We start from the raw sequence: 14,472 nt of genomic DNA on the forward strand, positions 1-14,472 counted from the left end.
AGATGTATCCTTTTGTCACATTTGACATTATTTTTCCTGCCATCTGAACAGGAGCAGCCTTCTACTGTGCCTTAGGTGTTGGCTTTTAGTTCATTCATAAACATTCCCTTTCATGTTGGTGTCATTCTGGGCTTTTGGAGATGCACTGGTGGCTTATCAGCTCAAATCAATGTTATAAGATGCTGATCAGCTGTTGCTGGAGGGTTGCTGTGAGAGCTGTTCGGGTATGTGTCATCAGCCTGAGGTTACTGGTGGTTTAAAGCCTCTTCCTCTTGTAGACTCAATTTGTTTCAGTTACTCAGTCTGGATCAAGGCAGAATTTCATTTGTATACGAATGAGCTTCTCATGCTATAGCCAACCTCTGCCAACAATGGCTCATTGGCCAGAACTATTACCGAAACAGTTTAGTTGTGCTGCAGTGGAAAATATTACTGAAACTGCAGGGTTTTACCTGGATTTTTTTGAGACAAAGGTGGCAAAGTTTGGAGAATGTGCATGGTGTGGCATACACAGTCACCTTTGGAGTGTTGTGCGCTTGAAAGTGTCCATAGGGATTCAGATTTTCCTCTGTGATAGAACAAAAAAAAAAGAAAAATAAAGGTTGTGACAGATGACGGTGTTGATTTTGTAGGCCTGGGACAATATGCTTATCTCCGGATTTGATACTATCACGATGATTGGGTGTCGATTCTCAATTCAAAAATGATTCACCATTGAATGAATAGAAAAGGGGGTACTATTTTCAGTCTCTTGCTCCAGTATACTGTGTGCCAAACCATTCACTGATGTCCTTATTTCACCGAAATACAATATGAAACAGAACTGTCAGAGAAGATAAATTGTCCGCAGCCTTTTTATTTTAAAAAGTTAACTGCATTAATGAATAAATTATTTAATTTGAACTCATCTTACAGTCTCCTGTCTGTATGAGAATAACAAACTGAGGGGGAGGCGGAGTGGTCCACTGCGTTGTTATTAATGTCATGTCTCCAGCAGTGGAGAGCAGCCTGAACGTCCAACACGCTGAACGGGTGCAGGGTTTTTGAGGTGAAACATACTGAGCACAGAGTTATTTTCTTCACCTCAGAGTGGGTTTAAATTGCTTAATGCTGCGATGTGTGTTGGTCAGCTGCTCTCGTTTGTTACTGCTGGAGTTTGCTGCTCCGCTAACGTTAGTCTCTGAGCGATGGCATAGATATTCACAATATACTTCATGTTGTTCTCGCAAAAGTAATTATTTAGTCATTAAATCAAAACATGCTTGCAACCGCTGCCAGAAGTGGTACTAAATAAAGATCTGTTTGAGAGCCTGGTTAGTTGCTTAGGAATACCTCAGTATTGTTTGGGTTACTGTAGTGTACACTGCAGTTTCATGTCTTAAATGAAGATTATCTATGAGTCTATTATTGCCATTTCCAAAGGATGTAATGACAATAATAGGCTCATACATGAGTCTATTCCTGTTTGTGGGTTTGTGTTTGTGTAAATAAGCATGTATGTAGTATTTTTCTTGTTGCTGTAAACTATAATTAGCCTATGCTTTGTGTGCATTGTATTGTGAGGCTAATGGGAATTCTTCAGTTGAAATTGATCTAATACTGTTTGATAATTGAGTGTCATTCTGCTGTCAGTATACCTGCATAGAACTCAGCCATTCACCTGCCTTGTGTACCTTTAGGTCCCCTGAAGAGTAAAATGCATAGGACACAACAAAGGGCTTTCAGTTCCTGTTCAATCAATTTTAATACATGTAATTTTCTTGGGCACAACAGAAAATGTTGAATGCGCCTGTGAGTATATGAGAAGCACTGTTGACTTGAGCTGGAGTATTGAGGTTATACCCTTTAGCTTAATAAATCAACTCAAGTTAATGGGATATCTGTTTCAAAATGTCTGTACATTATAAATCTCAAGTACACCAAAGTCTCAGGTATCCACCAATATGCACAGTAGATCCCAAATGTCCCATTTTCACTTGGATTTTGTAAATAAATGGCTTTCAGAAATCTTCTTTAGCCTGCCCCAGGTTGTTTGGCAAAATGTTTTCCCCTTTTTTGCCATTTCTTTCCAGAAAACGCATTTTTATTAGATATGGGGTAACTATACACTTATAGGTGATTGTTTTCTGCTCTGAGGATATTTTTTACTTAATTTTACAGTAAAAAAAAAAGTCTAATTCCAACAAAGGCAGGTTGGTAGATGCCTCTGGTAATATTAAGGTGATGACTATGCAGCCTCTATATAAGTAAAAAAAAAAAACCTCTATACTGTGGACCTATTGTGCTTTTCTTAACAAATGACACTGTCCTTTTTCACTGCTATCTGTTGCCTGTGCTTTATTCTGTAGGAAAATGAATGCCTTTTCAGTGTGGCCTGTCCTGATCAGACCACAGGAAAGCATTGGTTGTCGCAGAGCTTTCATCTTTTGCCTGTCTGTATTCCCATGATGCTCTACATTCCAGCACCCATCCTTTACTATACAAAACGACAGTGCAAACAGCTAAAGAATTGTTTTACTACACATTTGACATCACTCATGTCTTTTTGACCATCAGTCCTTGTTGTTTCTGCTTATTCCTGTCTTTGCATACATATTTGTCTTGAAATGAATGGTTTTGAAATGAATCACGGTTTTCTCTTGACGTGCGCTCACACACCTTGCATGTACACCGCATGTGTTTAGCTTAATGTTGCTCCGTACTGCTTTTGTAGAGGTGAATATTCATGTGGGCTAATGTGCTGACTAAATAGGCCCCTAGAATACATTATGTACCCGTACAAATAACAGATGGCAGCATACATTATCTTCATTACTTTACTGTGGCCGGCAGATGGCTAGAGGAAACATATTGCATCTATCAGCATTAATATCACCAGTGTGAATCAGCATGGTCAGACTGGACCACCTCTACTACAGCTCACCACTCACTTGCTGGCTTCTCCCATACAAACCACGCTCTGTGTATACAAAGTTTGATAAGGTTTGGGTACTTAATGAACCACAGCTTTGGAGAGACATATGACATGGTTTACAATAGCATGTACCTGCATACCCCTTACCTACGCCTAATTTGAAACTGCAAATCCTACCTAAGTTCCCATTTTAGTTTAAACAACGTGTGTTTTATTGAACGTTTACGTTTAGATGTCGGAGATGCCAGCGTAGATGTCGGACGGCAGAGCAACTGTGGAAAGTTCAGTTCAGTTCAAAGACCTTTTAACTGAACTAAACAACATGATTAAAGATGCAAGGGCTTCTTATTTTTCCAACCTTATCTCCACCAGTAAATACAACCCCAAAGACCTGTTTGACACTATTAACAGCATCATCACTCTGGCACTTCTGGATGTGCCTGTCTGGTCAAATAAGGACTGCAAATTCCGTGCTCAAAAATGCACCTGAGTGTATTGGGCCATGCCTGGTTTCTATTATAAACAGCTCCCTGCAATCTGGTTGTGTCCCAGCTTACTTCAAACATGCAGTTGTTCGGCCCCTCCTGAAAAAACAAACCCAAACAGTCCCAATATATAACAGGCCTACATTCAAGCTGCCTTTTATTTCTAAAATTTTAGAGAAAGTTGTTGCCAAACAGCTCACTGCTGTCTTGACTGCACACAACATTTTTGATAAATTCCAATCAGGTTTCCATCAGAAGCATTCCACCGAAATTGCTCTTCTCAGAGTTTCCAACGACATAATGATGTCTTCTGATGTGGGTGCGTGCTCCGTTTTAGTGACACTTTTTGACACTGTGGATCACAGACTAATGATTGAAAGGCTCAGGCAATGTGTGGGTGTCTCAGGGAGTGCCCTGGACTGGTTCTCCTCCTAACTCGCAGATAGGAGTTTTTCTGTCTCTCTTGGTCCTTACACGTCCGAAACTGCTTCTATTTCCTGTTGTGTGCTGCAAGGCTCAGTTTTGGGTCCTATTCTCTTTGCTTTATATATGCTCCCCCTAGGTCAGGTTATCAGCAAATTTAGTGATGTTTCCTATCACTGTTACGCTGACGATATTCAGCCCTATGTATCTTTTAAGCCCGATAACCCTGATAAACTGTCTGTCCTGCACAACTGTCTGACTGCCATTAAGGACTGGATGTCAAACAACTTCCTACAGCTTAATACTGACAAGACAGGTTCTCATTATTGCTTCTGACAGTATAGCTCCCAAGGTAGCAAAGAGTATTGGGTCCCTTTCATCAGCTGTTCGGTCTAACCTAAGAAATATTGGTGTCATATTTGACCAGGCTATGCATTTTTATCAGCATATTAAATCATTGACCCATACATGTTTTTTCCATTTATGAAATATCGCAAAACTCAAGTCCATCGTATCACAACCGGAACTCAAAATGATCATTCATGCTTTTATATCATCCCGTCTGGACTATTGTAATTCCATCTTCACTTGTCTCAGCAAAGCATCTCTGAACCATCTACAACTGGTCCAAAATGCTGCTGCAAGGCTGTTAACCAGGTCCTATTTTAAGTTCTTTGCATTGGCTTCCCATCCATTTTAGTTTCATTTTAAGGTTCTTGTTATTACATATAGAGCCCTGCATGTACAGGCACCTGAATAAATCATTGATCTTATCCATCCCTACATCGCCAGTAGGTCACTTAGGTCATCCAACGAGGACCTACTGGCTGTCCCTCGCTCTTGGCTCAAAACTAAAGGTGATCATGCCTTTGCAATTGTGACTCCAACACTATGGAACTCTCTTCTTGTACAAATACGGTCAGCAGTCTCTATAGAAGCTTTTAAAGAAGAAGATCCATCTTTTTAAATCGGATTTCGTGTCATGATCATTTGTTCATGTGTTTCTTCTTGAGGTACCCTGCTGCCTGTGTTTTTGTTTTTTATATTAATTTTAATTTGTGGCATATGTTTTTATTGTACGTATGTTATTATGGTCTTATTTTTAACTTCTATTCTTGTGAAGCGCTTTGTGAGTTTAATTTTTGTGAAAGGTTCTATACTAAATAAACTTATTATTATTATTATTATTATTATTATTATTATTATTTATTATTAAAAAGCTAGTTGGTTGACATTAAAACCCCTTTGAATCTTTTTAAGGGGTCACAAAATTAAGCAATGTCTACTTGTGACCCCTCATCGCAGGTTATGGCCTTGTGAGTTGAGTTGTGAGTGTAACACTAACTCAGAAAAAATAAGGATTTTTTTAATATATATTTTATGTAGGTCAGGAACCACTGCTTTAAAAGACAGAGTTAAGAGTTACTACAAAATTAATACTGCTACCCCATTTATATATATATATATATATATATATATATATATGCATGCAATGAAATGTTCTGAGATTTAACAGTTATGACTTTACCCCACTTTAAAGTGATGTTTTTATTTTATATATTTATATATGTCTGCTACATCTGGCCCCTTTATGCGTGCAGAGAAGTAACTGCTATTGTAGGTAATCACACTAGCTCCCTCGTCAACTTGTATGAAGTAAACAACTATTCTAGATGTTAGCGTTAGCTGCCTTGTCAGTCTGTATTACTTTCATAAAGGACACATGTAGATGTTAGTCTCAGTATGTATGTTGCTGCTGTGTGGGTGACTGTTGGGGGTGTTTTTGTCTGCATGTAGTTGTGTGTTTGTGTTTCAGTTCCTGTCAGTCCATCTTTCCAAGGAACTGCCACGTCTCAGTCTCCTCTTTTCTTTCTCACCTCTCCCTCACCTGTGTGTGTATGTGTGTCATACGTAAGTGTTTATCTGTACTGTGTTTCTAAGTGCCACATGGATGCTATTCTAGGCATTAAGGTCCGTTACCCTGCCAGCTTATATTACTGTCAACCTTATATCCTACTGTGTGTGTTAGTTGTGGTGTATGTTTAGGTATTGTGTGTGTGTGTCTGTGTGTATGCGCGCAAGTGCTTGTGTGCACATGCACGTGTTTCCATACTCACAGAATAGTGTCCATGTTCTCCCAGTCCAAAATTAATTTTGCATGCCTTTGTGAAACCTTTCTTACTCCTTTCCTTCCCATTTTCCTTCTCCCTCTTCTGTCCCTCAGTCTAGTCTGTTTTCTTCTAGGTTTTGTCTGTACAGTCTGTACTTCACTAACTCAAACACTTCTCTTAGTATTCCTTTGGCCACCTCTTTCTGCTCTTAGTCTCTTAATCTACAGATGCACACCAGACTTGACTGATTATTAGTATTTCCTCTATCATGACTCCATCACTCCCTCCTCTCCTCTTCTCCTCTTTAATCTGTTTAACTCCACTTTTACTAGGCAGCCTGACAGGTGATTGCAATCACTTAAAAAACTGGCTTAATTAGCAAAGCTGTTTTTCCTCCCTCTCAACACATTTGCACATGTGAGCATGTAAACACACTTGTGTACAGTACATAACTACATCACACAGCACACCGCATTGTACTTCTGAGTGGCAAATCGTTCACTCAACTTCCACTTCTGATCGTAACAGCAAACCTATTACAAAACTGATTGTGTCAGTGAGGGTTCTTTTCTTTCTGCTCCATGGTTCAAGAGTCCATTAACAGTTAAAGCCACGGCACTATATTGGCTTTGGACTCAAATGTGTGCACAGGCTTACTGGCCTAAAGTACATTTTTTGCACACCGCCCTCCAGTGTTTAATTGTCTGTAAGTGGTCCAAAATACAATGTTTTTGGTAGTGCTACCTTGCAGGCATTTTCCTTCTTGATGCATTAGCATCTGTCCAAAATGCCTCATAGTCAACTTTTTCCAGATTGAATTGTTTTTAAGGTTACACTTGCTGAGCTTGTAGCATATGTTCTTTTATGATTACAGCGGCTATTGTTTGTCTCTAACTAGTTTATGGTTCAATTTTAATCCTGTTTGAATGTAGCTGCATAATTTATAACCTCTTTGCCAGATGTTAAGTATAAATAAACACAACTTATTTAAGTCTGTAACACAAATGTGAAAAATATTGTAGATGGTTCTTTATATTTTCCATAAACACTTTACATACAGCAAATCCTCAAGTCTCACCCATCCTGATCTGTGAGGCTTCACTCTCTGTGTTAATGTGAACTTAAACAACAAAGGTCAGAAAGACATCAGAGACAGAGAGAAAATATTTAATGAAGGCATAATGATGTTACAGAGGCAGCATGCTTAATAATTTAGATGGAGTCATTCTTAATAGATCCTCACAACCTCTATCATTAATTCTGCCAGATAAACTGCTGCTTGAAATTATAAACCTTAAGCTGCTAAGAAAGCTCTTTGTTTATTACAGTTATTCTTCCACTTAATCTTGGTGTAATACTGAAGTATTATTTTCCTGTAATTTATGTTTTTGTCATCCAAATTATTTATTTGAGGTATTTCTTCTGTGAGCTTTAGTTTGTTTGACACTAAATATAAAGAAACAATGAAAATACTGTTAATAATAATCCCCTTTCAACATTTTTCATCTTTTTCATCTTATTTTTTACAATTGCGAGTCGCAAGGGATATAACTGGGATTTTTTGAGACTTAATTGATTTGATAACCAAACACAGTAAATACAAGTAAACCAAAGTGAGACATGTTAAAACGATTGTTCCCAGTGAACAAAACCGGTAAGACTGTTGATCTAGTATGCATTGCAGTCCGAAGAGACCACTAAACAGCATTTTCCAGCAGGGTTATTTATCAACGAATGCCTTTGTCCTCCTTCTCTGCCTGCTTTCTCTGTCCCTGCCCGCATCCATCGATTCAACTTTTATGTGCAGTTTGGTAAAGTTTAACTTTTGATGTTCTGTTTCAGAGTTGAGCTCCGAGAACCTGCGCACCTGCTTTCAGATCGTTAACGCCTACATATATTTGTCTGCAACAGAGTTCCTGCAGGTGAGATGTACACACAGACACAAACGTACTATATGTCAATTGATAAACATGAATATAAAGAATCAAAAACACAAAATATATAACCTCCACACATATGAATTTGTTTATTTCCAGAACTATGCAGAATCATTGTGTCGATCCTTCTGTGATCTGCTGAAAGACATCACAAATGAGGGACAGGTTCAAGTGCTTAAGGTACTGTCACTCTTAACACAAACATATTACTTATTACTTCTGATTATTTCTTTGGGTTTGTTTTTTTCATCTTCCCTTCTTAAGTTCCACCACAGTCTGTGTTTGTTTTTGCCTTTGTGGCCTAATAAAGAGCAGGTGCACTGGAAATAGCATAAAATGCTGATCACACTGACACAAACATAGATAAACAGAGAGAGAGAGAGATGGCTGCAAACAACGATGAACGGGCCCTCACGCCTCCATGCACGTCCGGCCACGACGCAATCGAAGGTTTTCTGTCACAGGCATGTAGATGTCTTCAGACCCGGGCTGTTTTCAGACAATGCAAGAAGGAGATAAACATCACTTCCTTTGTCCACTGTTTTGCCTGCTGCTGGGGCTGCTTTGCTGAAATTTCGTACGGAGCGCTATTCAGCCAGTTTGCATCACTGATGGAATATTGTCATGTAGACGTGTTCAGGCCGGGACTCTTATCAAACATGTAAAGTTTGGTGCAGACTGGAGCATGTACAATAAAGTTCTAGCAACTTCCTTTATCACGGTGAAGCATCAAAACTCAACGGTGCGAGGATGAGAATTTTCTGCAGGGTGAGACATGTCTGTCTTGCTCACACCTGTGGCATCAAAATTATGCAAGTTTTGGGCCAATTCACTTGAATTTCAATTAGTAAACAAAACTCTTGATGAGTTTGTGTGTAAAACAAATTCATTTCCTAATATTCATCAAGTTTATTTTTTAGAAAAGTAAAGACTTTTAACCCACATGACCTGCTCAAAGTTTGATTGAAATGTGTACTGTCAGGTGTGTAGAGACAATAAGTGTGTGTAAGAGTGTGAGCGAACAGCTAGGTGCTTGGGCCCTAATAAAGGAAAAACTGCAGTACAGAGCTACAAATTTTAGTTTTGATTTTATTTTTCTGCAGCACTTTTTCACTAAACTGTCACTCTCACTCAATGAGCTCCATTCAACCCCCACACCCATCCCCCCCCTCCTATTCTCTCTCTCTCCCTCTCAGTTGGAGAGGAGAATGTCACTCTTCTTGTGAAATATCCTCATAAATCCCATGACTCTGGCCAAATCCTACATTGAAAATCATTTTTTTGCAGGAAATTTCATCGGGAATCCATTGTTACAGGTTTCAAAGTGGTCAGACTTACACTTTAGACATCAGAACCATTTGTTTGACACAAAGTCCATGCCTAGAGATTGCCTCCCCATCGGTTTACATTGTAAGGTGTGATCTGGCACTACAACTTTCAGGGCTTACAATATCTAAACCGTTTGAGTTATTACAAAGTTTTTAATAACTTTTGTTCAGCACAGTGTAATAAGACATGTATTAAAGTTTGAAGCCGATACCATTAACACCCTAGGAAGAGAGACAAAATAATGGACAAAGGAAGTGATGTTTATCTCCTTCTTGAACTGTCTGAAAACAGCCCGGGTCTGAAAACATCTACATGCCCGTCACAGAAGCCCTTTGATTGCGCCGCGGCCCAACGTGCACAGAGGCGTGAGGGCCCGTTCAACGCTGCTTGCAGCTTTAATATTATATATTATAATGCAAAAGGAGCCTCAATATTCTCACAGCAAATTAATTATTTGAGATGTGTAACAAAGGCTTCCTCAAACAGCCGATTGCTTATCACTGTCTGGCCAGCTACCTTTATATCTGATCATCAAAATAAAGGATTTGGGAGAGAGTCATACAAGGCTGCTTACTCAACAGTGTAATTAACCAAATGGTAAGCGTGCCTTGCTAAGTCAGAATTAAACTCTTTAAACTCATGTATGTAAATGAGTTTTATCACAATTTTGAATTTTGAGTTGAGTTTGAGTTTGGTCCATACAATGTCAGCAAATAGTGAAAAATGGCCGTTATAATTTTCCAGAGTCAAAAGTGATGTTTTCTGATTGTTTTATTTTGTCTGATCAATAGTCCAAAAAACAAAGATTTTCAGTTCACTGTCATGTTTGACAAAAAAAAGTATTTTATTATCACATGATAAGAAGCTGAAACCAGCAAATTTTTTGCATTTTTGCTTTGAAATGACTAAAACAATAAATGTATTATCAAATTAGTTGCAGATTAATTTTCTGTCGATCGACTCATCGGCTAGTCGACTAATAGTTGCAGCTCTAGGCAATATGATAGTGGTGACATGATGGGATTAAATAGGCAAGGCCATCCGTTCTAAAGGATGATTTCTCGTCTTGGGTTTCACTCAGATTTGCAGAATGTGTGTGCACATCAGTATGTGCACATACGTATGTCTGTATGTGTCATCTTATTGTGATATTTGATGTATGTGATAGTTGTGCTGCTTGAGAAGCTTAATATATGCAGAAAGGCCATGAAACGTTAAAGCTTTAGCTTAGTAAAGCTCTGTGGCATTACTGCACATCTGGCTCCTTCTAATCCTTTGTTCTGAGGAAAAGAAAAACCAGCAGACAACAAACCTGTCAACCTATACACAAGAGCAGCTCACCACACATGGGCACCCTGAGAACAGCAGGATCAGAGTAATCAGCGTGTGTTTCTTTGAAAAGTTCATTTGCATGCACACTTTGATAAACTGACATGGGAATGTCACTGTCTGTCTCTGTGTTTTGTATGGTCTCTTACCTTTGAAGTAATTGCTTCCATTTGAGGCTTAGATGGATAAACGCCATTTGTTAATATTACAGTGTCGTAGCAACTGTGTTGGTTTGATCATGATTTATTTTATGTTCTAATCATGGCAGCCTAATGAGGGTGGAATGATTACTGCTTTGGATCCAGGCCCCGTCCTTTCAGATTAGCTTTCTGTGCCCGAGTTTGGTCATTATACAGACATATTCGCAGTACAAGGTGAATGCACATAACTGTAATTATCGATGTCACAAGACAGAAAATCAGCAGTACTGTGGCTTCCCTGGACTAGGGGTGAAAACTGTCACTCAAGCTTTTAGAAAATTCTTGTCATCGCTCCCTTGCTGGCTTGTTTTCTACAACATATGAGGTACCAGTCAGTTTTCAGGAAAGCAAAGCAAGTACATGTATTATCATAATCAAATACCATTTAAACACAGCTCTCATATTCAGGTTGTGGCTACTGATTTTATACATTAATTTTGCTTGGACGTTTGTAGTGCCCTTGCTAGTGATCAAAATTATTATATTGGACTTGAAACATAGGTTGAAACACCTTAAGAGATTTCACCATCTGCAAATACTAAATCAAATATTAGTGTTGTTGAGATGCCAATATAATGCTAATGAATTCTATCTCCTGAATTCTCTCAACTCCCCTGCATATGGCACATCTCCCAACACTCTTTGCTGTTATTGCTAACAGTGGAACACCGTATGTCAGCTGTCTTTATGCATATGCACACAAAGGTACCTTAGGGTTTAGATTAGGCTTGTTGGCTATTAATTTGGAGTGACTTTTCCTTGAGGGGAACACTGAGGTAACCTGACGCGCCAGATGGTTTCTTACACAGAACCATCTGAGAAGTCGTCCCTGGCAACTGTTTGGAAAAGGGCAGGAACTTTCAAAAAAATGCTTGACAGGGGGATGGATGAACCATCCGTCTTACATCTTATCACCGTCTTACCTTGCGAGGCAGCTTGATTCGCGAGATCATGTGAGAATCCCCATAGAATACTGACTGGTTCGATGGTTCAGACACAAGCGCATATCTTGAAGCCTGACAAGAAGGATTCTTGTGTGATCTTGTGATGTCGTGATCTTGCAAATTCAGCTCTCTCGCAAGGTAATCACTGAGGTGAATACCACTTTGTGTCAGTCACTTTATCTTTTTTTCTTTTGTCATATTATGGCCTTGCTTTTTGTTGCTCTACTTAAACTTTTAATTTTTGAGTTCAAGTATTCTCTTTATTTCAACTTTAATTTCTCACACAGCTCATTCAAACTTCTTAGGAAACTAAAACTTAAGGGACTAACCTTGCTTGACTCATACTGCAGGTCAGACCCTCAATTAAAGAAAGGATTTTCTGCACTCTTCTACTATCTCTCAGAAAAGACGCTCCCAATAACTCCCTTTTACCTCCTACACTTTACTCTGTCTTTACATTATCCTGTGTCCCCTTACTGTCTCTCTTTTTGCACACTTCGTTTTTTGCTCCCTTTCTGGAGCCCTTTGTGTTCTTTTTCGGTTTCTCCTTGCTAATGTTCCCCCACCCCCCTCTCTGTCTAAGTCTTGTTCTTCATCCTCCCTCTCACTGTGTCTTTGCAGGTGGTAGAGATAGCTTTAAAGGTTAGCCCCATACTAGGAGCCCACATGTTCCAGCCCCTGCTGCCAGCTGTCTTCAGAGGTATTGTGGACGGTGAGGTGAGTTTTACCTTTACATCTTGGAGCTCTGGACGGGGATTATGTAAAAGTACAAACCTGTAAAGATATCAAATCTTTTACTTGTGGTGGATTTTCACTCACTTCACATCTTCTTTTAGTGAACGTTCTGATATTTAACCTTGTTCACGTGTGTTCTTTCAGTTTGTCCTTTTCTGTCACATAAAAGTATTTCGTATGGAGACTATATAGTGGCATTTATTGATCACTCAGCTCAATTAAAGGTCATATGCTGCCTTTCCAGGATTGTGCTGTGTCAGTGGGCCTATCTTCTTCCCCCTTATCACACTTAATGACCTGTGCTTTATGTAAAAGCATTTGTGTGTGTGTGTGTATGTTCTGCATCCGCTGCTGAGGTTCTGTATTCACAGTTTCTTTGCTCGTTTGTTGTTGTGTACAGAGATACCCCGTGGTGATGTCAACTTACCTAGGCATTATGGGCCGCGTCCTGCTCCAGAACTCCAGTTTCTTCTCTTCTCTGCTCACTCAGATGGCCTCTGAGTGCAGCCAGGAGGTGAGATTCAATGTCTGCCCTTCATTTTTGTCTCCTCAGCACAATCGCTTTGAATGTCTGTTAGGGACATAACTGCAAAGCGCATGTTAAAAGGGAATCATACTGAACGAGGCTGAAAGTAATGAGCCACGGAATTGCAAATGGTAACATTTTCAAGCCCCAAAGTTTTAAGATCAACCCCCTTTACTTTAAAACTCTGTGAAATTGTTGTTTTTGCCAGAACCAGAGCAAAATTAATTTTGCCCTCTGATGACATTGCTGCCTTAAACAAATTAAATGAAAAAATAAATGAAAGGCCTCGAAAAGGCTGTTTGAGAAATCACGGAGTTGTTACTCCACCATGCTGAGCTTCTCTTTTGACGATAAAGAACAAGGCAGGGAGGTAAATGAGGCAGAACAACAAGGGAAGGTGAGTTTTACTGACTCCTATTACAATAGCAAAACCATATTCTTATACATAAACAAAATAAATCAGTAATTCAGTAGGTGTCAAATACTGTCATCGCATTTTCTGTATTTTATCGCTGCTCTTTTGTTATCCTACTGTTTCATTCTTTATATTAAACCCTCCTCTCTTCCATTTCTCTCTTCATCATTCTCTTTCCTCATCAGGTGGACCAGTTGTTGGGCAGTGTGATAGAGATGTGGGTAGACCGCATGGACAACATCACTCAGCCTGAAAGGAGGAAGCTGTCGTCACTGGCTCTGCTTTCCCTCTTACCATCTGACAACAGGTGAGATTCATGTATGTGCCGATGAGGTTTTGAGCTGGTGAGAAGTGGATGGCCTCCACCTTGTTAGCCCAGCTGACAGAGGCACATAAGGGGAAAGTGAAGAGGCATTCTGTACTTGACAAATCTTTATTCAGGTCCTGCTTATCTTTATAGACTGTAGCTGGTGGAATTTCTCAGGAAGGTCTGAGATCTTGAATGGGTTGTCACTAGGGATGCAACTAATGATTATTTTCATTATGGATTAATCTGCAGTTTATTTTCTCGATTCTTGATCGCTATTTTCCAGAGCTGAAGGTGACGCCAGTAAATGTTTTGTTTGCAAGCAACAGTCTAGAACTCAAAGATAATCAGCTTACTATCAGTTTACTGTTATTATAAGTTCACTGTCAGACAACAAAAAGCAGCAAATTCTCTCATTTGAGAGGCTTAGACCATCAAATTTGCTTAAAAAAAGTACTTAAACCATTAATCAGTCATCGAAGCACTTGTCATCGTCCTCAAGTTATGGTTGCAGCTTTATTATGATAAAGATAACTTTGATTTTTACCGCAAGCAATAATATACAGCAACATCAACAACTTAATCACTGTCTCCTTATCACCATATGGATGTCAGTAATACCTGACAGCTTCACAGCACACATGCATATCCATATATGCAATACAGGGATACATAAAGTAGGGTTTCCAGGCATACTGGTTAACAGGAGCTTGAGAGTGACAGTGAGGGAGACAATTTGATCTACTACAGAGTGTGAAGCACATGTAGATACATGAATGGCCATACACACACATCCCTATAGAAACACTTTATATGA

The 14,472-nt window shown here is 39.3% G+C and overlaps 1 protein-coding gene across 1 annotated transcript in view; it reads left to right on the forward strand.

Moving 5' to 3' along the window:
* ipo11 (importin 11) overlaps positions 1-14,472 on the forward strand; it is a 126,046-nt gene that overhangs the window by 79,811 nt on the left and 31,763 nt on the right. Inside the window, exons 23-27 of the mRNA XM_044374512.1 lie at positions 7,776-7,855; positions 7,970-8,050; positions 12,294-12,389; positions 12,808-12,921; positions 13,534-13,655. Of these exons, the coding sequence (XP_044230447.1) occupies positions 7,776-7,855; positions 7,970-8,050; positions 12,294-12,389; positions 12,808-12,921; positions 13,534-13,655 (493 nt within the window). The remainder of the gene's footprint in view (positions 1-7,775; positions 7,856-7,969; positions 8,051-12,293; positions 12,390-12,807; positions 12,922-13,533; positions 13,656-14,472) is intronic.

This window comes from Thunnus albacares, chromosome 2 (assembly GCF_914725855.1).
Source record: "Thunnus albacares chromosome 2, fThuAlb1.1, whole genome shotgun sequence".
In the NCBI taxonomy this organism is placed as follows: domain Eukaryota; kingdom Metazoa; phylum Chordata; class Actinopteri; order Scombriformes; family Scombridae; genus Thunnus; species Thunnus albacares.